This window comes from Pholis gunnellus, assembly GCF_910591455.1.
Source record: "Pholis gunnellus genome assembly, chromosome: 20".
Lineage (NCBI taxonomy): Eukaryota > Metazoa > Chordata > Actinopteri > Perciformes > Pholidae > Pholis > Pholis gunnellus.
The window spans coordinates 20,712,908-20,736,489 of NC_136547.1; the positions used below are offsets into that span (position 1 = coordinate 20,712,908).

The 23,582-nt window shown below is 41.4% G+C and overlaps 3 protein-coding genes across 9 annotated transcripts in view; 2 read left to right on the forward strand and 1 right to left on the reverse strand.

Moving 5' to 3' along the window:
- Nucleotides 1-5,288: 5,288 nt before the first annotated feature.
- Nucleotides 5,289-18,410, forward strand: LOC306712541 (NACHT, LRR and PYD domains-containing protein 12-like). Of its 4 annotated transcripts, XM_079181855.1 has the most exons (10): nt 5,289-5,314; nt 5,973-6,149; nt 6,441-6,557; nt 7,418-7,515; nt 8,181-9,969; nt 13,111-13,287; nt 15,265-15,441; nt 16,092-16,268; nt 17,032-17,208; nt 17,904-18,410. In XM_079181855.1, exons 2-10 carry the CDS (start codon nt 5,992-5,994, stop codon nt 18,001-18,003), a joined length of 2,970 nt encoding a protein of 989 aa, XP_079037981.1. In that variant the 5' UTR covers nt 5,289-5,314; nt 5,973-5,991; the 3' UTR covers nt 18,004-18,410. The 4 variants fall into 4 exon arrangements, with proteins under 4 accessions (XP_079037981.1, XP_079037983.1, XP_079037982.1 ...); XM_079181857.1 differs by lacking the exon at nt 15,265-15,441; XM_079181856.1 differs by lacking the exon at nt 6,441-6,557.
- Nucleotides 18,411-19,406: 996 nt separating this feature from the next.
- crygn2 (crystallin, gamma N2) lies at nt 19,407-22,418 on the forward strand (the record flags this gene model as incomplete). The annotated part of the gene is made up of 5 exons (XM_079181889.1): nt 19,407-19,427; nt 19,589-19,680; nt 19,769-19,925; nt 22,016-22,161; nt 22,283-22,418. The coding sequence occupies 5 exons, from the start codon at nt 19,407-19,409 to the stop codon at nt 22,416-22,418; spliced, it is 552 nt and encodes a 183-aa protein (XP_079038015.1).
- Nucleotides 22,419-23,021: 603 nt separating this feature from the next.
- nub1 (negative regulator of ubiquitin-like proteins 1) overlaps nt 23,022-23,582 on the reverse strand; it is a 5,167-nt gene continuing 4,606 nt past the window's right edge. For all 4 annotated transcript variants that reach the window (XM_079181874.1, XM_079181871.1, XM_079181872.1 and 1 more), the window contains exon 15: nt 23,022-23,571. In XM_079181874.1, coding sequence (XP_079038000.1) covers nt 23,429-23,571 — 143 coding nt within the window. In that variant the 3' untranslated portion in view covers nt 23,022-23,428. The remainder of the gene's footprint in view (nt 23,572-23,582) is intronic.

The window sequence follows — 23,582 nt, forward strand, 5'->3', positions numbered from 1 at the left end:
CCCTGTACGAAGCCCTGGAAGGCACGGCCGTCAAACAGGCTGTTGACTGGACCGAGGAGAGGGACCAAGACAGCTCTGGCAAATGCAACAATGCTGGCACACCCGTCACCCAAGGCTCTGATTGCCATCACCACGGGCGCTTCAGACTATGCGGTTGGTGCAGTGCACCAGCAGTGGGTGAAAGGGGCGTGGCAACCACTCGCTTTCTTCAGCTGCATCACAACCAATGGAAGTACAGCACCTTTGATCGGGAGCTCCTCTGCTTCTTTCTGGCCATTCATCATTTTCGGTTCCTGTTTGAGGCTCGGCAGTTCACCGCTTTTGTGGATCACAAGCCACTGACGTTTGCTATGAGGAAGAGGGCCGAACCACGGTTCGCACGCCAGCAGCGCCGGCTCTCCTTCATCTCGGACTGTTTCTCCAGGGCCATCACCGGGGCTGTCCATTTGGGACTAGACTACACCAGGATAGCTGTGGATCAGGTTTCAGACCTGGACTTTCGGGCATTGAGGACGGCAATTACGGGACTGCGGTTGGAGGAGGTCACTTCTTTGTAGATTCAGATTTAATGCAAAATATAAATCAACTAATAAACTATGATGTATTATTAGGTAGTATATAGCCTAGTTATTAGTATATAAAGTAGTTAAAATTAGCTCCACCTTTACCAGCTGCAACATTAATTAAACATGAATTCATCAATATTAAAAATCCAATGATATAGGCCAACCGTAAATATATAAAACTGATATAACAAATTAAATGTAAAACTATAAATATTCATAATGGACCATTCTGCATAATGAGTACTTTTACTTTAGGTACTTTAAGTATAATCTGTTGCTAATGTTCCGTTTAAACTTCTCAGAACTTTCACTGGGTTCAACTCAGTTCGGTCTGTAATATTTTCCTCACACTCCTTTGAGCGAGTAAACAAGTGCAACGTGATTGTGACATTGTGTCCATTAATGTGCTGCTGTAACATTATTAACACCTCGATCTCTGTCCAAAACAAAACCTCCGTCTGAAGACAAAACACAACTTATCGGGTGTTCAGGGATCAACTGAAACACCTGAAGAACAAACTTACAGGAATTCACTCTGGATTCAACTCAACTGAAGACGATGTGATCAAATCTCCAATAAAGGAGAAGACGAGGAGAACGCTTCAGAATGTGAGTCAGAGTTGTTCTTTGTTTCAGCCACTAGATGGAGACGCTTCACTGATGGACAAAGAAGATGCAGCTGCAGAATCAGGCAGATGTGAAAGAAAGATTAAAAACCTGATTTATTTATTTATGTATTTATTTGACAGGAAAGTGCACATCTTCTTAGCTATAAGCTCATTTACATCAGTAGTCCCTGGGCAGGAAACAGAATAAAATCCCTGTTAACCAAATCAACACTAGTATAAAAACACAATTACAAGACAGTAAATATTCACTATACTTCAGCAACATTAAGACACGTCACGTGTTTGCATTCGTGCGTGTTGAGGTACATGACTGGATTTTAGCCATGATTTCATCCTGAATTTAAAATGAGTAGGGCTGCTATACTCTCTTATATAGATAGAAAAGGTAGCTCCTGTAAAAATCTGATATAATGGTAACTTTAGGAAATGATTAAGAGAAACAAATGCTGCTTCCTGTAGTGTATTGTGTGGTTAGTTAGGAGAAAAGGTTGTAGAGTTGTAGAGGCCAAAAGAAGGAGAGGAACAATCGCTGTATAGTTTGACTGAAGGTGACACCAAACATCTCAGTGTCACAAAGTCACAAAGTACCGAGAGACGGACCAACGCGTTATTGATTTGTTGATTAAGACAATAAGACAAATCCCTAAGAAAATGATTGGCAATTTGCCACAATTTGAAAGTGAGTGCAACTTAATTGACCCTTCCTAAGTCCCCCCCCCACCTTAGTTACTGTTGCTAGGTTCTGCAAAGGAACCTTCTCCATCCCAGACCTCTCCACAGCCCTCCAGAGACTTTCCAGGATGTATAGTGAGCAATGGAGAGTTGAGCTCACCTTCTGATGCAGACACACCTCCTGTTACATCTCAAGTTACTGTGACACAGACCTTTGTGAAACGGGGAGTATGTTCAGAACGTAGCCTGCATCAAGTGGCAGAATAATCCACTGCAGCTGTGTTGGTGACTGGTAGTCCACCCAGACCACCTTAGTCCAGGACCGGTTCATGTTCAAAGACTGTTTCATAAACAAGCAAACTGTTCAGTGCCACAAGACGTTTAAATCCTAAAGATATCTAGAAAGTAAATGTATGTTTATGAAGAAACTGTGTTACATAAGACACATTACACGACACCGACATTATAATCATCAATAATATAACTAAACATTCTGCATCATGAGTACTTTGACTTTGAATCATTTCAGTCCTTCTGTACTTTAACTGAAGTAACATGTTGAAGGCAGTACTTTAAGTTATGATGCAGTATTTCTGATACTTGTACTTCTTGAGTACATGACCTGAATACTTCCTCCATCACTATTATTGAAGTGAAGAAGCTCCACATTAAAGTTCGGTAAGATGTGAACACTTGTGACTCCAGTTCTGATTCTGCTTGTTGATTCTGGTTCTTATCAAATCCTCTGATTCTTCAGGCAATAAACCAAAATACGCTGAAAACAGAAACCTTTATTTTCATCAGATTCATCATGAGTACGTCATTGATGATGAATGAATGTAAAGAAGAGATTTCACGATGATATTAATGTAGTTTGGATGTTTTGTTGATCCTCAGTAGTTTTACATTTTACAACATTCAGCTTTCATTCAGTCTGCCGGACCGCTCTTTCTGCGCAGGCGCACTGTGCGCAGCCAGCGTCTCCTCGCGCTGTTAGTCTGGAAGCTAGAAGGTTCGAACCGACAACTCCAGCATCCTGAAGCGTTTAGGTCTGAGGAAGAAAGGAGGCTGGTGTGAGGAAGCGTTTTATTACAGTAAAGTTCAGCAAAGTTTCACTCTGACAAAGTCAACAACTTCAGGACGGTTTACGTATGTCGAGCTAGCTAGCTAACAGGCTGAAATACCGGTAACCGTTAGCTAGCTAGGCTAACGTCCCGTTAGCTAACGTCTTTTGGGGGAACTTGACTGTGTGGCTACAACGGTTCTTTTTGGTACGTTAACATGAGTGACCTCTGAAGTTTAGACCCATAAAGAGAGCTAATAGCTGTGTGTGTTAAACTACATTATATCTGTTAGCTAATGTAACTCAAACTAAACTTAGAAAGATTTCTTTAGTTAGTTAGTTGTTAGTTAAGCTGCTCTTTCGCTAACTCAACATATTTGTCTGATTAACTTTAGAGTTGAACATTTGAAAATGAATAATCTGATTTTTCTTACCAATATTGTGATTGAACCTCTTCCTCTCCTTGAGATGCACTCGACCTGTTTTAGTTTCATCCAGAAGCTGTTTGTTAACAGGTTTTAGAGCTCGAGTGAAGGTTTTATAACACATGAAACTATCAAACTTAAGACATCCATTGGTAGTAATCAGGTCATGTAGCTTGTCGGGAAAGAAGAGGAATAAACTCTGAAGTTAAACTCAATATTGTGGCGATTTATAAAGCTGTTAAATAAATATCATGTTTTCCTGTTTAATGTTAATGATTATCAGTGAGGTGTTTGATCAGCTGTCAATCATAATGCAGTGTTACCTGGATCAGGTGTGTTTTTAGATGTAAAAAGCAGCATTAGATGATCATCACTGTGTTCATGTTGTTGAGTCTAACTGTCTGATAAATGTTGACACACAGGTCAGCCACTTAAAGGTTTGTCTGTGTTCAGTGCAGCTAAATAACACCTGGCAGGTGTGTTTTTGTTCAGAACAGCAGAAATGTGATGAAGCTGCAGGTGTTGGACTTCTTCTTCTTCATCTGAGCGTGTTGTGTTCTTAATGAGTGTTTCTGTGCTTCACACTGTGAATAGTTGACCTTCTAGTCACATCAGTAACACTTGTTTTGTGAATGTAGACAGTAGAAAAATGCCAGGATGGCGACGGCCAATGGGTGAAGTCACGGTAACTACGTCCATTTCTTATGTACAGTTTATGATTGTTAGCTACATTACTTGTCAGCTAACTACTCTTATTTAGATAACTAGATTCAGTTAGCATTGCTAGCTGTCAGCTAACAACACTGAGATAACTAGGTTTAGTTTATTATTAGCTACATTAGCTGTTAGCCTCATGGCTTTGACAGAACCTCTTAAGGCTAATGCTCTTGGGAAATGCAGTTGAACTTCACTGAACTGTACTGATCACATGACCAGAGTCAGCGTGATAACAAAGCTCAGTCCACAGAGTCAGCAGCATCACACACAGACAGACGTCAGTAAAACATAGAACACAATAAATAATAGAAAAGATATTCTGTCTGTTGTTAAATGTATTTGTAACCAGTTTTATAGGATGTGAAACATCAACAGAAACAAATATAACGAATGAGACTAATGTAATAAAAATGTAGCTTAATGTACAAACTGAACAGGAGATGTTTGATTTCTGTACCGTCTTTGTTTGGATGATTAAAAAGAGTTACAACTCAGGAACCAGTTTTCACATCTTGTCCACAGGTCACCAGATGAATGTTCTACAGCTGTGAGTTCTTCTGGATCTGGATGGATGTTGGATGTGTTGAGCAGCAGGTTGTTGTGGTGGCACCAAGTGACTGTTTGGGCTTCCTGCTCCCACTGACTGTGCTCCTTGTGTTTGGATAGGAGACCTATTATGGAGTCACCAGAGTCCTTCAGGATGTCAAACTGTTTGTGTAAAGGGACAAGAGACGGGGACAGGACCCAGACCTGGGGGGCTCCTGAGGGTCTGAGGGTCAGATGATCGGTGGTTCACCTTAGTCCACGTCCTCCTGTCGCACACAAAGCTCCAGATCCAGAGGAACATGAAGCAGCTGATGTTCATCTGTGTTGTTGTTCCTCACAGTGTGGAACAGAAACCTTTACACAGAAAGCTCTCATAGATTCATGTTCATGATTTAAACATGAAGATAATGCAGCAACATTTTGACCAAAACTCATTTTAATTCAACCTGTTCAAGCCGAGAGAGACGCTCATAAACACATCGTAATAAAAAGAGGATCTGTGTGAGCTCACACACACACACACACACTTCTACAGGAACTCACCTGATTTCCTGTAAATGAAGAGGGGCGGAGCTACAGTGATCATGTGATCCAGATACATGAGAACAGGAAGAGAACCCTGATGTGTTCATCAGGAAGTTCAGACTCCATTTTGAGTCACAGAGCAGAAGGAGAGAAGCTGAAGGCTGAGGCAGCGTGAGTGTTGATCCAACGTGTGATTGTTTTACTGTCAAAGTGTGTGTGTGTGTGTGTGTGTGTGTGTGTGTGTGTGTGTGTGTGTGTGTGTGTGTGTGTGTGTGTGTGTGTGTGTGTGTGTGTGTGTGTGTTCCTGTTCTGAGCTCAGTCAGTAGGCTGGTTCTAGATCAGCTGCTTCTCTCCTGTAAAGTAGACGAGAGCAGCAGGAGACGTTGAACAAACTCTGCAGTGAAGTCGGACTGTTTTCATCCGCCTTCAAAGAATAAACAGGAAGTCAAAGAAACAGTTACTTCCTGTTAGGTCTGTAGGCTACTTGTAGTTTGCAGACCTCGTTCTGATTTATTTAAATGTGCGTGTATCTGCATTGTGTGCTGTTTTTAGATTAAACCTTCATTGCACAACATGAGACTAAATATTACAATTACACAGAAAAACAGGATTTTCTACTAAAAGTGGTGTTTGTTGTCAAATCTAAGAGCCAATCAGCTCTTTGATCTTACGACAGCCAGGCACTTCCCATCATGCATTGGGGTCATGCAGTCGGTGAAAAGTAACTGCGGCGCCTCATCCTCGTGAGGTTACCCAGCATGCATTGTGATCGATTCTGATCAGGACTGACTCATCTCCAACGAGCCTAACGTTACTGTTTTACTCTCAGACTGACTTCAGATCAGAAGATGAGGAGGAAGGAGGAGGAAGAGGAGGAAGAGGAGGAAGAGGAGGAAGAGGAGGACAGAGCAGAGTCTCTAGTCTCCGGCTGTCTGTCTATGAAGAGTGATCGGTCCAAAGATTATCCTCTGAACTTCAGTAAAGAACCTGGACCCTCAGACTCACAGTAAGAGAACTTCTACTAACTCATTCATAGGAGTCATTTTCAGTTCCTGTACCTCTGACAGTGTTCTCTGTAGATTTAGAGGTTTTGAGTTGAGTTTGAGGTTCTTCCTCTTAGTAGCAGTGACAGCTGTCAGTCACCTAGAAAAGCTGTGATGTAATCTAAGAGGACTACTACAAACTTTAAAAGCTTCTAAATATCTGCAGTAACAGTAGTTTGTGTATTCAGATCTACTTGAATGTCTTTGTTGTTTTCAAAGATTCATTCTGAATAAAATCATCTTGATGTTTGCAGAGTTCAGTCCAGACAGAGAGCAGAGTCTCCAGGATCCATCTGTCTGTCTATGAAGAGTGATCGGTCCAAAGATAATCCTCCAGACTTCAGTAGTGAACCTGGACCCTCAGACACACAGTAAGAGACTGTTTTTACTGTGAGCTGACCTGATGAAGATGATGCATTGAGGATGAAGACTAAATGTTCTGCTCAAAGATTTATATTATATTTTCATGAGATGAAGCTCAAAGGTTCACTTCCTACAGATTCAGAGCTTTCAGTGTGAAGCTTTAAATCTTTAGTAAGTGGACCTTTGAGTTCAGACTCTCTCCTCCAGATGTTGATCCTGAAGGTCTAGAACAAACATCATGAGCAGAACTGATGTAAAAGTTCTCTGCTGACAAAAACCAGACAGGAAATGGTCAACTGTACATTTGGAGCTCTTCTGTTTTCATCACGTTTGAATTGATCCTTCATTTGATAGTTGACAGTAGAAAGTGACAGAAAACAGACATGAAGAAGGAAAGTGTGTGGACTTGAACCTGAGACTCCACTGTTACATGCTGTGTGTTAGACTGTTGGTCCACCACAACATGTAGACCTCTTCTGACCTCAGTTCAAACACAACCAACTCAAGCTGAGCTGATCACAGACACTGTGACACAGTAAAGGACATGATCAGCTCTCTTTAATGGAGGACTTTTACTGTGAAGGAACTGCAGGAAGTGTTGAGTGAGTTATAAACAAACTACAGACAGATCACTAAATGTTTCATCAGACAGCCTGATAGGAAAAGCAGCTGATTAGAGTTCATGAAAGCAGGAGAGTTTCAATAAAAGAACATTTTCATGACAGACTGAACGCTGAATTCAAAGAGAAAAGTAACACTTTAACTGTTCTCTGTGAACATCTGAGCTTCTACACACTTTAGTCCACATCTGGATGTTTTTCATCAACAACCAACAAATCATTTTAGTTCTAAATAAATGTCTTTACAGAGAGAAGAAGAGGAGTCATGATTCTGAGGAGGAGCTGACGTCCAGATCCAGAACCAGAGCTGGACTGCAGACAGCCAGTGAGACCAGAAGTGTCCAAAGTAAGACTGTCCATTTCTCTGCTGATGTCTTCATGTCTGGAAACAGGACGTGTTGTTTTAATACAGAGACACTTGTTGGATTGAAGGATGTAAACACACAAAGGAAGAAGGTCTCATTGATTCATAGACGGTCCTAGTCTGTTTTTTGACGGAGCCGCGGTGTGTTTCAAAGAGCAGATCGATCCGGGCAATATAACCAACAGGCTCTGTGTGAGGAATATGAACTCAATGTGAGGATGAATGTATTTATAACAACTAAAACACAGACACACATCTTTGATCCACGTCGTTCATAACTGGACTTTTAACAGTCGCTCTATTAACTTTGTCTGTCGGCTACAGCTCAACAAAACAGGAAATAAGAACAATCAACACATAGTTGATGTAATGTTCTCAATAACGGTCTCCTCCCTCAAACCAAAGCCACGTCTGTAGCTACACTGACTGGATCAACACTGTCTGTGCTGGTGACCAGAGAGAAAGCTCTCTGTGTTCACATCTCACTACTTTAGTAGCTTCTAACTGAATCTAACTGAAAGTTACTTTCACTCACGTGTCCCCGTTTGTAGGTTCAGATATCAGCCTGATTTCATTGTTCACTGATTGTTTTAGTCAAATCAATATCATATCTTCTTTATATGTTCTCTCTGGTTTCTCTGTTTCAGGAGATAGTGGTCTGCAGGAGGTTTTAGATGAACATAAGATCAGTCTGAAGAACAGATGTGAACGTGTGACTGAAGGAAGTGATGAAACAGGAAGTGGAACCCTCCTCAACAGGATCTACACTGAGCTCTACATCACAGAGGGACAGAGTGAAGAGGTTAATACCCAACATGAGGTCAGGCAGCTGGAGTCAGCTTCCAAGAAGAAGACCCTCCATGACACTCCGATCAAGTGCCACGACATCTTCAAAGCCTCAGCTGACCAACAGAGACGCATCAGAGTCGTTCTGACGAACGGCGTCGCTGGAGTTGGAAAAACCTTCTCGGTGCAGAAGTTCACTCTGGACTGGGCCGAGGGTTTGGAGAACCAAGATGTCAGTCTGGTGGTTCTGCTTTCGTTCAGGGAGCTGAACTTGATCAAAGATGAGCAGTACAGTCTTCTCCAGCTGATCCGTGTTTTCCATCCAACATTACAGAAGGTCCCAGCAGAGAAGCTCTCTGTCTGTAAAGTTGTGTTCATCTTTGATGGTCTGGATGAAACCAGACTTTCATTGGATTTCATCAACAATGAGGTCGTGTCTGACGTCACACAGAAGGCATCGGTCAACGTGCTGCTGACGAACCTCATCGAGGGGAAGCTGCTTCCCTCGGCTCTCGTCTGGATAACTTCCAGACCTGCAGCAGCCAATCAGATCCCTCCTTCACGTGTTGACAGGGTGACAGAAGTACGAGGCTTCACCGACCCCCAGAAGGACGAGTACTTCAGGAGGAGGTTCAGTGATGAAGAGCTGTCCAGCAGAATCATCTCACACATCAAGACATCCAGGAGCCTCCACATCATGTGTCTAATCCCAGTCTTCTGCTGGATCACTGCTACAGTTCTGGACCACATGTGGACTACAGACCAGAGAGGAGAGCTGCCCAAGACCCTGACTGACATGTACTCACACTTCCTGCTGGTCCAGACAAAGAGGAAGAAGCAGAAGTACCATGAGGGACATGAGACGAGTCCTCAGGAGCTGACGGAGGCTGACAGGGAAGTTCTTCTGAAGCTGGGGAGGCTGGCGTTTGAACATCTGGAGAAAGGAAACATCATGTTCTACCAAGAAGACCTGGAGCAGTGTGGTCTTGATGTCACGGAGGCCTCGGTGTTCTCAGGAGTTTGTACAGAGATCTTCAAAAGAGAGAGCGTGATCTTCCAGAAAACAGTCTACTGCTTTGTTCATCTGAGTGTTCAAGAGTTTCTGGCTGCAGTCTACATGTTCCACTGTTTCACAAACAGGAAGACAGAGGTACTGGAGGACTTTATGGGAGAAGATGAGTATTCCTCTCTGGAGGACTTCCTGAGGAGCTCCATGGAGAAATCCCTTGAAAGTAAAAATGGCTACCTGGACCTGTTTGTCCGCTTCCTTCATGGCCTCTCTCTGGAGTCCAACCAGAGACTCTTAGGAGGCCTGCTGGGTCAGACAGACAACAGTCCAGAAACCATCCAGAGAGCCATCAACAACCTGAAGAAGATGAACATTGATGAAATCTCTCCTGACAGAAGCATCAACATCTTCCACTGTCTGATGGAGATGAACGACCTCTCAGTACATCAGGAGATCCAAGAGTTCCTGAAGTCAGAGAACAGATCAGAGAAGAAACTCTCAGAGTTCCACTGCTCAGCTCTGTCCTACATGCTGCAGATGTCAGAGGAGGTTCTGGATGAGTTGGACCTGAACGAGTACAAGACAACACATGAGGGACGACAGAGACTGATTCCAGCTGTGAGGAACTGCAGAAAGGCTCAGTAAGTCCAGATGTGATTAACTTCATGAATCAGTGTAGATCAGTAGTTTAGTTCTTCTAATATAGACATTATGAAATTCATATTCTTAAAATAGTGTTCCAGTTGTTTAATACTAAATTATAATTCAGTTATATTTCATCACAGATGTTCTTGATGTTTGAAATGCTGCGAGTGAAAACATGTTTCAGTTTCAGTTGGTTTAGTTTTCACTGTGAAGTTAATGAACACAGTTATTCTATTTATTCCTCATGATTGTTATATTTTATATTGATATCATTCTTCCTCTATTTATCTTCCTTTGGGTGATGGAGGCGACATGCAAACCTGGTGAAACAAATGAAGGACTTTAGAGGTTGTTTGAGCTTTCATCACAACATGTAGCAGTATTTTACAGTCATCACTTCATGTACTTTAGTTATTATTACATCAGGAGCTTCTACAAGGTGTCTGACATCATCACACTTACAGGTAACACCTGATTATTTTAACACTATGCTGAAGAGTTTAAATACCATCTGTATCAGGCCACGCCCCCTTCTTAAAGATAGGACCAGAAAACAACAACAAACCAACTTGAGTTCAGGGTTCTACCTCAGACTGTTTACATACATTTACATGAATTGACTTTTAATTTGTATTAATATAGAAACATCAATAAAGTCAGATGTGAGGTCCGAAAGTATGTGAATGAAGTTTGTATGACAGCATGAAGTAGCCAATGAGAGCACAGGAGGACACATGTTAGACTCCTTCACAGCCAGTGGGCTGTAATGATGGTAGCAGTGAGGCCAGAAAAGAGTCCACATGTTTTCATACGTTGCTGGTTTCCTCCTCAAACTGTTCAACATCTTTTCAGGTCAACTGCAGGATGTTGATTCTTTTATCCGTTGCCTCCATGAAGGAGTTCAGATTTCTACTTTAGTAGAATTCACCTTTACCCAGCTGAGGAATAAGAAGTATTGTTATTGTGGTTCACATGAAGTCCTTGTATGTCTCCTAAGATCCAGACCCTGTAGGGTCAGATGGAATGTGATGTACTTCTACTTCAGAGGACAACATTGTAGTTCTACATTTACCTGACAGAGAAATGTTAAATGATGAAGATTCACATTTGACTCACAAAATAATTAAGAATTAAAATATGAATCATTATTATTTATTAAACTATCCAGCATCATGTAAGCTCCACCTTTAACAGACGTTAACAATAATCATTTTCATTATAATGAAAATATTAATATTAATAATAACAATAATACATTTGATTTGAATCGCGCTTTAAAAGGCACACAAAGACACTTTACATGGTGAAAACAGAAACAATCGAAGTAATTATAATATAAACTAAATAGATGACATCATAACATTAAGGAACAACATGAACAATAAAACATGCAGAACTGACTTTACAGGTTAAAAGCAGATTTAAATCGATGAGATTTAAGTGCAGTTTGTGACGGAGGATGTCTGAGGTGCTGGGGAGGAGATCCAGAGGGAGGAGAAGGCCCTGACCCCCCAGGTCCGATGCTTGGACAGAGTAGGAGGGTGAGGAGGATCTGAGGAGGTCTAAAGGTATGAAGGGGTTCAGGGTTGTGGAGGGCTTTGTATGTGATGAGGAGAATCTTGAACTGGATTCTTTGCTGGATGGGGATCCAGTGGAGGTTCTGAAGGACTGGGGTGATGTGGTCTCTGGTGGAGTGGGAGAGCAGACGGGCAGCTGAGTTCTGGATGTTTTGTAGTGTGTTGATGATGTTGGTGGATGAGCCGTACAGGATGCTGCTGCTGTAGTTCAGTCGAGAGGTGATGAAGGCGAGGATGAGGAGGAGAGGGAGGGCGGAGACGGGCGATGTTTTTGAGATGAAAGAAGGCGTTTTTGTGATGTGGTTGACGTAGCGTTCAACAGAGAGAGATTGATCAAAGATGATCCCGAGGTTACGGACATGTGTGGAAGCAGGAACAGCGGTGCCATCGGTGCAGAGGGAGAAGTTGTGCTGGGATTTGTTTCGTGAGTTGGGATGATGAGGATTAAAGATTTGTTGCTGTTGAGTTTGAGGACGTTGGCTTCCATCCAGGTTTTATATCTGTGAGGCAGTTGGTGATGGTGGATTATTATATTTATTTATATATACAGTGTCTATATATAAATATATAGACACTGTATATCTGTTTTATGTCTTTAAAACACATTTTGTAAAGTTCTGTGTAGATAAATGATTGTTTTTATCATTAATATCATATTTTAAATTGAGTCTGTAACTGTTGCTGATCAAGTTGAATGCTGTAACAGTGATTTAGTAGCACAAGAAGAGAAAAGTCATCACATCAGAGAACTGATTCAGTGATGTCAGTTACACATCAATATATATCTGAGGTTTAGCGTTAGCATTAGCCACATTAGCCTCCATAAACTGCTTCATACGAGACAAAGACTGTCGCTGTAAAACTCCAGAGTGTTGAACCGAGAAATGTTGCATTTTATTGTTCATGAATTCAACTTTTCATTTTAAAGTTTCATTATTTACATCGTCCTGTTTTTAAATCTTTTAATTTGTTCTTTTACTCAGAAATAAACTCTTTTATAAAGATCTTATGAACACCATGTTATGTGTTTAATGCTGATTCACTGAAACATATTTCTGATGACATCATGTTGAAAGTAATGCAGCCTCTTTGGTTTAATTGTGTTGAATATGTTCATTTAATCACATACAGGTCTAATAATATCAAGTAATGTGTCTCAGTCCTGTAACATTGCTCAGCTGTCTCTGGATGTGTTGGAGGTGAACCTGACAGCAGCAGGGAGCTCTAGTTGTTAAACTGCTTCTCTAATGAAGAAGGCTTCATGCTGACTTTGTGGAGACAGACATGGGATCAGATCACACTGACAGACTGGACATTATGGAAGCCTCAATGTAACGACACTTTGTCTCCTTTCATCTGCACATTAAAGAGAAACAAAGATTAAAAGTCTGCAGGGAGGAGAGAGAGTGATGAGAGTTATTGTTTCATGTGAAACACAGTGAGATGAGATTAGCTGAACCACTGATGTGAAGAGCTAATGTTCATCAAAACAGGAAGCAGGAAGTAAATATTAAATGTCCTCTTTCATAATAATATGTTGTAATATTTGTGTCATTACAGACTTGCTGACTGTCATCTCTCAGAGACTCACGTTGAAGTTGTGGCCTCAGCTCTGAAGTCCAACCCCTCCCATCTGAGAGAGCTGGACCTGAGTAACAACATCATCCTGAAGGATTCAGGAGTGAAGCCGCTGTTTGCTGGACTGGAGAGTCCACACTGTCGACTGGAGACTCTGAGGTCAGTTCACTGACTGAAAGGTTTCAGGATTTGCCTGAAAACAAAAGCTGAATATTTGTTAGAGTGACAGAAAGTAGAGAAATGAAGTGATTGACAGGAGAGTGTTTAGCTTCCACAGACTCTCATTGTGGTCCATCAGTCAGTGAAGGTGATGTCAGTCCTGATGAGGCTGTAGAGTGTGTGAGGAAGATGAAGGAGGAGGATGAAGATCTGATGACAGCAGATACAAACTCTGTGTAAACAGAGAGAGACTTGAATGCAAAGCTGAATGAAGGTGAAGTTGTGAACTGTGGTGATCTTCATGATATCAGAAGCTGATGAGGCTGCTACAGAGACAACCACACAGCTGCTGTGGTGAGATTAAAGCAGAGCTCAGAGTAATAAGCAGCAGCCTAACACAGGCCCACACGTCTCCACAGAGCAGGCTTTGAGAACACAAGTCTCTGTTGTCATTACTAGAACAAGATGTCAGCTGAGACCAGTCATAGTGGAAGTGGCTCTTCAACAAGTGATGATGATGAATGACATCATCAAACTGTAGATGTTTAAGGTTCTAACTTGTTTCCAGGTTCTTGTTGACAGCAGGTCTAACTGTGGTTCTGTTTTCATGTTTTGTCTCTTTATCTGAAGACACAGACCTTTAGGTTGCAACAACAAACACATGTTGTTCTTAAAGGGCCGGTTCATATTGGTTCAGGTCTTTCTCAACACAACACTCACGTGTCCAAACGTCCATTCAAGAGTTCTTGGTGTCTGTAATCTGTCCACACTGTCTGTGATGTTCAGGACTAAATCCACAGTCTAGTTCTGTAGAAATGACTTGTAAAGTTGATCTGAACTAATCTGAGGCTTCACATGTATCAAGTCAGTCTGTTGTGTTTGACAGTGGCTGTATTTGAAACCTCACACTATACGAGCAGTTTGTGCTGATTTGACCAACATGTAGCATGTAGCATGTAGCTTGTAGCATGTAGCATGTAGCATGCTAACAAAAGCTAAATCTACAGTCTGACAGAAATACCTGATGTTTCACTGATTCAGAAAGAATCTCCAGTCTACCTCTCCTTCTGTATCCCACAATGCAAAGCGCTGGAACAGCACATTCTTCGTTCTATTTCATAATTAAATTCACTAATGAGAACTTTTGAGAAGAGAGAAATCAACTTTGTAGATTTTAAATATTGTCAGTTGAATTGATGGTGAATCCACATGTACACACAATGTACTGTGTACACATGTGTACAGTACGTGTACTGTGTAGTACTGTTTTTGTGTACTGTGTAGTACCGTGTACATGTACTGTGTACTACCTTCCTCAGCAGTACGTAGCAGGCGGGTTGAACTCAGTGTTTCCTTGTTGAGCTCAGTGGAGGAAGAGGAACTCAAAGAGGGAATCTGCTCCTCAATAGTCTGTAACTTTGGTTCGTCTGACTCAGACTGCTGAAGCTTCATATTAGTTTCAGCTGAACTTGTGAAGTGATTTCTTCAGTGTAGTTGTGTTATGAAGGGACCACTTCACACTCAGTCTGACAGGAGGAATGATTACTGCCACCAAGAACTCTGGTGATGGACAGATGACATGAAGACACACCTGAACACATGTGGACCTCTCCTGTTGAACACATGAAGCTACTAAGCTACCAGATACACAAAGAAGAAGCTCACGGAACCAATGAAGTCATGAACCGTCTTTGAGTCCAACAGGTCTGATCTGATCTTGATCCTCTAGTTGCAGACCTGACTGAGACCAGCAGCATGGTGTTCATCTGTGTTGACATCAATAGGTGATGAATGTTGTGGTGACATTTGGATGATGTGTGTAGAAGGCTGACATGATGATGATCCACAATAACACAACGACAAAGAGAAAAGCTCATTGATGAGGACAGAGTCATGTTGAGCTACACATTTACAACATGAACACATCTGATTGGATTATAAATGGATTCTTATCTTCATCATTTATTCTTTATTCAGGTTGAAGAACTGCAGTTTGTCAGAGATCAGCTGTTCTTCTCTGGCCTCAGCTCTGAAGTCCAACCCCTCCTCCCATCTGAGAGAACTGGATCTGAGTAACAACGACCTGAAGGATTCAGGAGTGAAGCTGCTGTGTGATCTTGTGGAGAGTCCACACTGTAGACTGGAGACTCTGAGGTCAGTTCACTAATTTATGAAAAAACACAACTTACATCCATAAAGTTGTAAATTAGTTTTTATTCATATTTTCATGTTTCTTGAACTAATTTTATTCTGCAGTGACAAAAGAATGTTCTCTTAAAGAACCTGTAGAACATGTCCACTGTTAGTTGTTAAAGTCAATGAATGTTTCTAGTTGTTGGTCAATGGTCACATCTGTAGACAGAAGATCCTCTGAACTAATACTTGTTTATATTGATGACGTTTACTTGATGAATAGAAATATTTCTTTTGGTTTCTGTTCATTTAAATGTGTTTTCACAAATAATATCTGATCACACACACACACACACACATAGAGATCGAGTCATATTTCATAAAACAGCTGTTTAAAGGATCATTATAGTCTTGATCCTCTAGTTGCAGACCTGACTGAGACCAGCAGCATGGTGTTCATCTGTGTTGACATCAATAGGTGATGAATGTTGTGGTGACATGTGGATGATGTGTGTAGAAGGCTGACATGATGATGATCCACAATAACACAACGACAAAGAGAAAAGCTCATTGATGAGGACAGAGTCATGTTGAGCTACACATTTACAACATGAACACATCTGATTGGATTATAAATGGATTCTTATCTTCATCATTTATTCTTTATTCAGGTTGAAGAACTGCAGTTTGTCAGAGATCAGCTGTTCTTCTCTGGCCTCAGCTCTGAAGTCCAACCCCTCCTCCCATCTGAGAGAACTGGATCTGACTTACAACGACCTGAAGGATTCAGGAGTGAAGCTGCTGTGTGATCTTGTGGAGAGTCCACACTGTAGACTGAAGACTCTGAGGTCAGTTCACTAATTTATGAAAAAACACAACTTACATCCATAAAGTTGTAAATTAGTTTTTATTCATATTTTCATGTTTCTTGAACTAATTTTATTCTGCAGTGACAAAAGAATGTTCTCTTAAAGAACCTGTAGAACATGTCCACTGTTAGTTGTTAAAGTCAATGAATGTTTCTAGTTGTTGGTCAATGGTCACATCTGTAGACAGAAGATCCTCTGAACTAATACTTGTTTATATTGATGACGTTTACTTGATGAATAGAAATATTTCTTTTGGTTTCTGTTCATTTAAATGTGTTTTCACAAATAATATCTGATCATTGATGTTGATCTTTAGGACACACACACACACACGCACACGCACACGCACATGCACACGCACAGACACACACACAGACACACACACACACACACATACACACACACACACACACACACACACACACACACATAGAGATCGAGTCATATTTCATACAACAGCTGTTTAAAGGATCAATATAGTCTTGATCCTCTAGTTGCAGACCTGACTGAGACCAGCAGCATGGTGTTCATCTGTGTTGACATCAATAGGTGATGAATGTTGTGGTGACATTTGGATGATGTGTGTAGAAGGCTGACATGATGATGATCCACAATAACACAACGACAAAGAGAAAAGCTCATTGATGAGGACAGAGTCATGTTGAGCTACACATTTACAACATGAACACATCTGATTGGATTATAAATGGATTCTTATCTTCATCATTTATTCTTTATTCAGGTTGATGTACTGCAGTTTGACAGAGATCAGCTGTTCTTCTCTGGCCTCAGCTCTGAAGTCCAACCCCTCCTCCCATCTGAGAGAACTGGATCTGACTTACAACGAGCTGAAGGATTCAGATGTGAAGCTGCTGTGTGATCTTGTGGAGAGTCCACACTGTAGACTGGAGACTCTGAGGTCAGTAGAGGGTTGGACTCAGTCCATGCTGGTTCCAGCAGTATTGAACTAAACACTGATCCAGTATTTCCTGTAAACCTCCAACCTTCTCAGTGAAGCTGTGAGAGGAGAACGCTGACAGGCTTCAGGATTGGACAGAAAGTCAGCCAATCAGACGAGCCAGAAGCTTGTTGTGATCATGTGTTTGAGTTGATGTGAAGACGACTGTTGTTGTTGTGTTCAAGTCTGCAGGAAATACCGCTGTTCATCAGCTGACAGCATCTCAACATGTATAGAGACAGTGGTCCTCATCCATCAATCTGATCTGATCTGTTCTCTCTCATTGGAATATTTCAAAGAGATGAGACGTTCAAATGTCAGTGAGACTGTGGTTTTTATCAGCTTTGAACCCATCATTGCAGTGAGCAGTGAACACCTCTCTGTTTCTGCAGTCGTGATGCGTTCAGGACCCTCAGCTCTTTATCTCCACTGTGTACTTGAGTGAAATGTGCAGAGTGAACAGACTTGATGTCCAAAGTGTCTGCAGGTGTGTGAGCTTGGAGCTCAGTGTGTTCACTCCAATACGTTAAGATGAGAGCTGAAAGGACTGAAGTCCTGCTGCTCTTTCTACTGGATGAGCTGCATCACTGACTGACAGCTGATGAAGGGAGTCTCTGCAAACACTCGTTCATCTCTTCTTCTTCTTCTCTCCTCAGATGGAAGGACGATCCCTGGAAGCACGATCCCTGGGAGGACGATCCCTGGGAGGACGATCCCTGGGAGGGATATCCCTGGAAGGACGATCCCTGGGACTGAGTCCACCATCATCTCTGTGATCCTCTGGATCTGATCAGAGGATCATCAGAGGATCTGGACTCCTCCAGTCCTGCTGCTCCTCACTGCACCTGGACCTGGATTTAGTTTAGTCCTTTGGTTCCTTCATGTGTTGTGACCCTAAAGTGTCTCTGCTGATGAGTTGTGTTCATGACAACATGACAGTAGATGAACACATGTAAATGATGTTTCTGCTTTGCTTCCTGTTGCAGCTCCTCCCTGTGGAACGATGGAGTTCTGCACTTTATTTACTCATATTTCTCAGTAACAGTGAGAGTTGATGTCACATGTATGAAGTTACCTTATTACCACCAATACCAGCCTTTTCTCATGTTATAACAGACTCAGATTAGCTTGTAACAAACAGGAAGAGAAGATAAAAGCTGAACCTGAACTCAATAAATACATCAAAATATCTTTTATTTTCATGTTTTCATTCCGTCTTCACATCATGTTCATCGTAGTTTGTTCTTTGTTCTTTAGTGATCTGTTGTATTTAACGTTACTGTGAGGAACTTTAACTTAGTGAAAGAAAACAACGTTCTGCTCAACGTCAGTGAAACCAAGGAGCTGAGGTGAAGACGTCTCCGTCTCCATCAATGGAGCTTTAACAGCTTTACGTTCCTGTGAATCAGCATCACAAACGAGCTGACGTGGTCCTCACATGTGTTCACAGAGGAGCAACAGAAACATGACCAACTGTCATGAGAGGTTCAGGGTCCAGGACAGGAGAGCGCTCCACATTAAAACATCTCTGGTCCCGTCTACACGTCACTGATTTAATCACTATTATTAATGAGCATTAATGTGGACGAGTTTCCTTCAGAAGATAATCGCTCTCATCCGTAAGAAACGCTTTCAAGGATATAAATGTGTGTAAAGACTTAAAACCAATTAAATATTAAAACTTTTAAGTGTTTTTAAGAGAAAATAATTCTGAAGTTTGTGAGTAAACGTGAAGGATTTTATATTTAACTCAGGATGATAAAAAAACAGCTTTTTTTAGTCAAATCTTTAAAGTTTATTTTAAGGATTTATTTATGAAAATCGAGTGTGAAAAGTTCTGCTGTTTCTACACAGAAGAGCTCTGAACGCTTTCTGTCTCTGTAGAAACACGACATGTGCAGAATCAGGGAGCTGCAAAGCTCCGGATCAAGCACCTTCTATTGAGTCCACACACACACACACACACACACACACACACACACACACACACACACACACACACACGCAGCAGAGTCAGCAGACGCATCAGGATGAAGGGAAAGCGTCGAGGCAGCAGGAACCTTTAAAGCTGGTCTTTTGTCCTCTCGCTGTATATATTGGGGCGTCCAACTTTCTCTCTGTTACACTGTGTGTGTGGTTGTGCGACAGCTCGAGCAACAATGTCGCAATACTCTGGAAAGGTGAGTAACGGAGGTCCAGCTGCTCGGCGGATCATCTTGCTGCAGCTCGTACTGAGCTTCAGTCTAAAGAGTGACTGCAGTGATGTAACGCTGTACCGCCGGGCGTGTCGGTACGCCGTGACATCACACTTAACCGTCCCGCTGTTCGTTGTCTCCTGCAGATCACCTTCTACGAGGGGAAGTGCTTCACCGGCAGGAAGCTGGAGGTCAGAGGAGACTGCGATAACTTCCAGGACCGCGGCTTCATGAACAGGTGAGAGAACGTCTTCCAGCAGACCTTCTAGAACCCGACAGCTTCTGGTTCTCTGAACAACTGAAGAACCCCTCGTGTGTGTTTTCAGGGTGAACTCCGTCCGTGTGGAGAGCGGAGCCTGGATCTGCTACGACCACCCCGACTTCAAGGGCCAGCAGTACATCCTGGAGCACGGAGAGTACCCAGAGTTCCAGAGGTGGAACTCCCACAACGACCACATGGGATCCTGCAAGCCCGTCCGCATGGTAGAGACACGCATTTCACTCCACCACCATAGACTTTCATGGTCCTCTGAGGATCAATCCTAACCAGATGATAGACAGACGTTCATGGTCCTCTGAGGATCAATCCTAACCAGATGATAGACAGACGTTCATGGTCCCCTGAGGATCAATCCTAACCAGATGATAGACAGACGTTCATGGTCCTCTGAGGATCAATCCTAACCAGATGATAGACAGACGTTCATGGTCCCCTGAGGATCAATCCTAACCAGATGATAGACAGACGTTCATGGTCCTCTGAGGATCAATCCTAACCAGATGATAGACAGGCGTTCATGGTCCTCTGAGGATCAATCCTAACCAGATGATAGACAGACGTTCATGGTCCTCTGAGGATCAATCCTAACCAGATGATAGACAGGCGTTCATGGTCCTCTGAGGATGAATCCTAATGATCATCACCGCTCCTCTCGCGCCACCGTCAGGTCAAAGTGTGACCACGTCAGAGCTCAACCTCCACTTCCTCATGCTGTAACAGAGTACTACACAGTGTGGTATTAGTACCTTTAGTGTAACAGAGTACTACACAGTGTGGTATTAGTACCTTTAGTGTAACAGAGTACTACACAGTGTGGTATTAGTACCTTTAGTGTAACAGAGTACTACACAGTGTGGTATTAGTACCTTTAGTGTAACAGAGTACTACACAGTGTGGTATTAGTACTTTTACTGTAACAGAGTACTATCACAGTGTGGTATTAGTACCTTTAGTGTAACAGAGTACTACAGTGTGGTATTAGTACTTTTACTGTAACAGAGTACTATCACAGTGTGGTATTAGTACCTTTAGTGTAACAGAGTACTATCACAGTGTGGTATTAGTACCTTTAGTGTAACAGAGTACTACACAGTGTGGTATTAGTACCTTTAGTCTAACAGAGTACTACACAGTGTGGTATTAGTACCTTTAGTGTAACAGAGTACTACACAGTGTGGTATTAGTACCTTTAGTGTAACAGAGTACTACACAGTGTGGTATTAGTACCTTTAGTGTAACAGAGTACTATCACAGTGTGGTATTAGTACCTTTAGTGTAACAGAGTACTATCACAGTGTGGTATTAGTACCTTTAGTGTAACAGAGTACTACACAGTGTGGTATTAGTACCTTTAGTGTAACAGAGTACTACACAGTGTGGTATTAGTACCTTTAGTGTAACAGAGTACTACACAGTGTGGTATTAGTACCTTTAGTGTAACAGAGTACTACACAGTGTGGTATTAGTACCTTTAGTGTAACAGAGTACTACACAGTGTGGTATTAGTACCTTTAGTGTAACAGAGTACTACACAGTGTGGTATTAGTACCTTTAGTGTAACAGAGTACTACACAGTGTGGTATTAGTACCTTTAGTGTAACAGAGTACTACACAGTGTGGTATTAGTACCTTTAGTGTAACAGAGTACTACACAGTGTGGTATTAGTACCTTTAGTGTAACAGAGTACTACACAGTGTGGTATTAGTACCTTTAGTGTAACAGAGTACTACACAGTGTGGTATTAGTACCTTTAGTGTAACAGAGTACTACACAGTGTGGTATTAGTACCTTTAGTGTAAGAGTACTACACAGTGTGGTATTAGTACCTTTAGTGTAACAGAGTACTACACAGTGTGGTATTAGTACCTTTAGTGTAACAGAGTACTACACAGTGTGGTATTAGTACCTTTAGTGTAACAGAGTACTACACAGTGTGGTATTAGTACCTTTAGTGTAACAGAGTACTACACAGTGTGGTATTAGTACCTTTAGTGTAACAGAGTACTACACAGTGTGGTATTAGTACCTTTAGTGTAACAGAGTACTACACAGTGTGGTATTAGTACCTTTAGTGTAACAGAGTACTACACAGTGTGGTATTAGTACTTTGTCTTCATCAAACATTGAACATTAACATGAAATGAATTTAAACTGCATGTTTCCCAAACATCAAAGCGTTGGTTATTGTTATATATTATATATATATATATGTTGTTATATTAAATGTACTATATATGTTGTTATATTAAATGTACTATATATATATATATATGTTGTTGTTGTTGTTTCCAGCATGGAGAGCACTACCGCATCGAGCTGTTTGAGGCCTGTAACTTCTCCGGTCAGGGCGTAGAGATCTGTGACGACTGTCCGTTCCTGCAGAGCCGCGGATTCTCCAAGAACTGCATCAACTCCCTGAAGGTCTACGGAGACGGAGCGTGAGTCACCAACCCGAGCACTAGATGTTTAAATATATACATATATACATATATACACGTATACACGCGCGTATGTTGGATCTCACAGATGCTATAAGTCGACCGTGTCCTTTCTCTCCAGCTGGGTGATGTACGAGGAGCCCAACTTCCGCGGCCGCATGTACATCGTGGAGCGAGGAGACTACTGCAGCCACAACGAGTGGCAGGCCCAGAACCCCAACGTCCAGTCCATCCGCAGGGTGGTCAACTACTTCTGACCGCTGTAACCGTGTACAAGTACAATAAAGAACCACAACCCAGATACACTGCGTGTGTGTGTGTGTCTTTAATAACTGGTTTAAAGTCACAGAGACTAGTTTGAGCCTCGGCCTCTCTTCAGGAAACGTCACAAACATAAAGATTTAGACTTCAACATGAAGCTGAAATCACCAGAAATCACCTGATTTATGTAAATGAGGATGAGTCATCACGAAATATGAACACAGGAAAGAGTTTCTATTGGACGCTAAGAGATCCGTTCAAAACGAGCTTCCAAGGACCCAAAACACACCAAGTCTATATATATATATATATAAATAACTATACAAATATATTATATATATATATATTTATATATATAAATAACTATACAAATATATTATACATACATTTATATAAATATATTAATTCATTATGTAAATATAGCTATATATATATATTTATAATATTTATATATATACAAGTGTTGTATTAGTACTATGTGACAGAGTACTATCAGTGTGGTATTAGTACTTTTAGTGTGACAGAGTACTACCAGTGTTGTATTAGTACTTTTACTAGTACTTATACCACTGTGGTTAGAACAATCATGACATCACAGATTCAACCTTCATCTCTTTATCGTCTTCATCAAACATTGAACATTAACATGAAATGAATTTAAACTGAATGTTTCAAACATCAAAACGTTGATTATTGTCAGAACAATAAAAAAACAGCTTTTTAAAAGACAAACAAACGTTCTTTTATCACAAAATATATAAATCATGTTTGATTTAGAAATCATAATAAAAAAGTGCAAACTGACGACAGTCAAACATAATCTGAACGTTTCTTCTATAAAAAGAGTTTGTGATGAAATAAAAGTGTTTACCTGAAGATCAGGTTCTAAAGGTTCTAAAGGTTCTAAAGGATTATTCAAGAAAACTTTGATGAAGAATCTCATTATGAAGAAAACATGAAGTATTGCTTTAAATGGCTGACAGAGGTGTGTGTGTGTAGGTGTGTGTCACACAGTGTGTGTGTGTCCTCTGCTCAGGTAGGTCTTCATGGTGGTGATGAGCTCACTCTCCTCCTCCAGCGTCAGGTCCAGATAATCCTCCTCATGACGAGAAATGTCCTCCAAGACCTCGTTCACCAACTCACTGTCCTCTGTCAACACA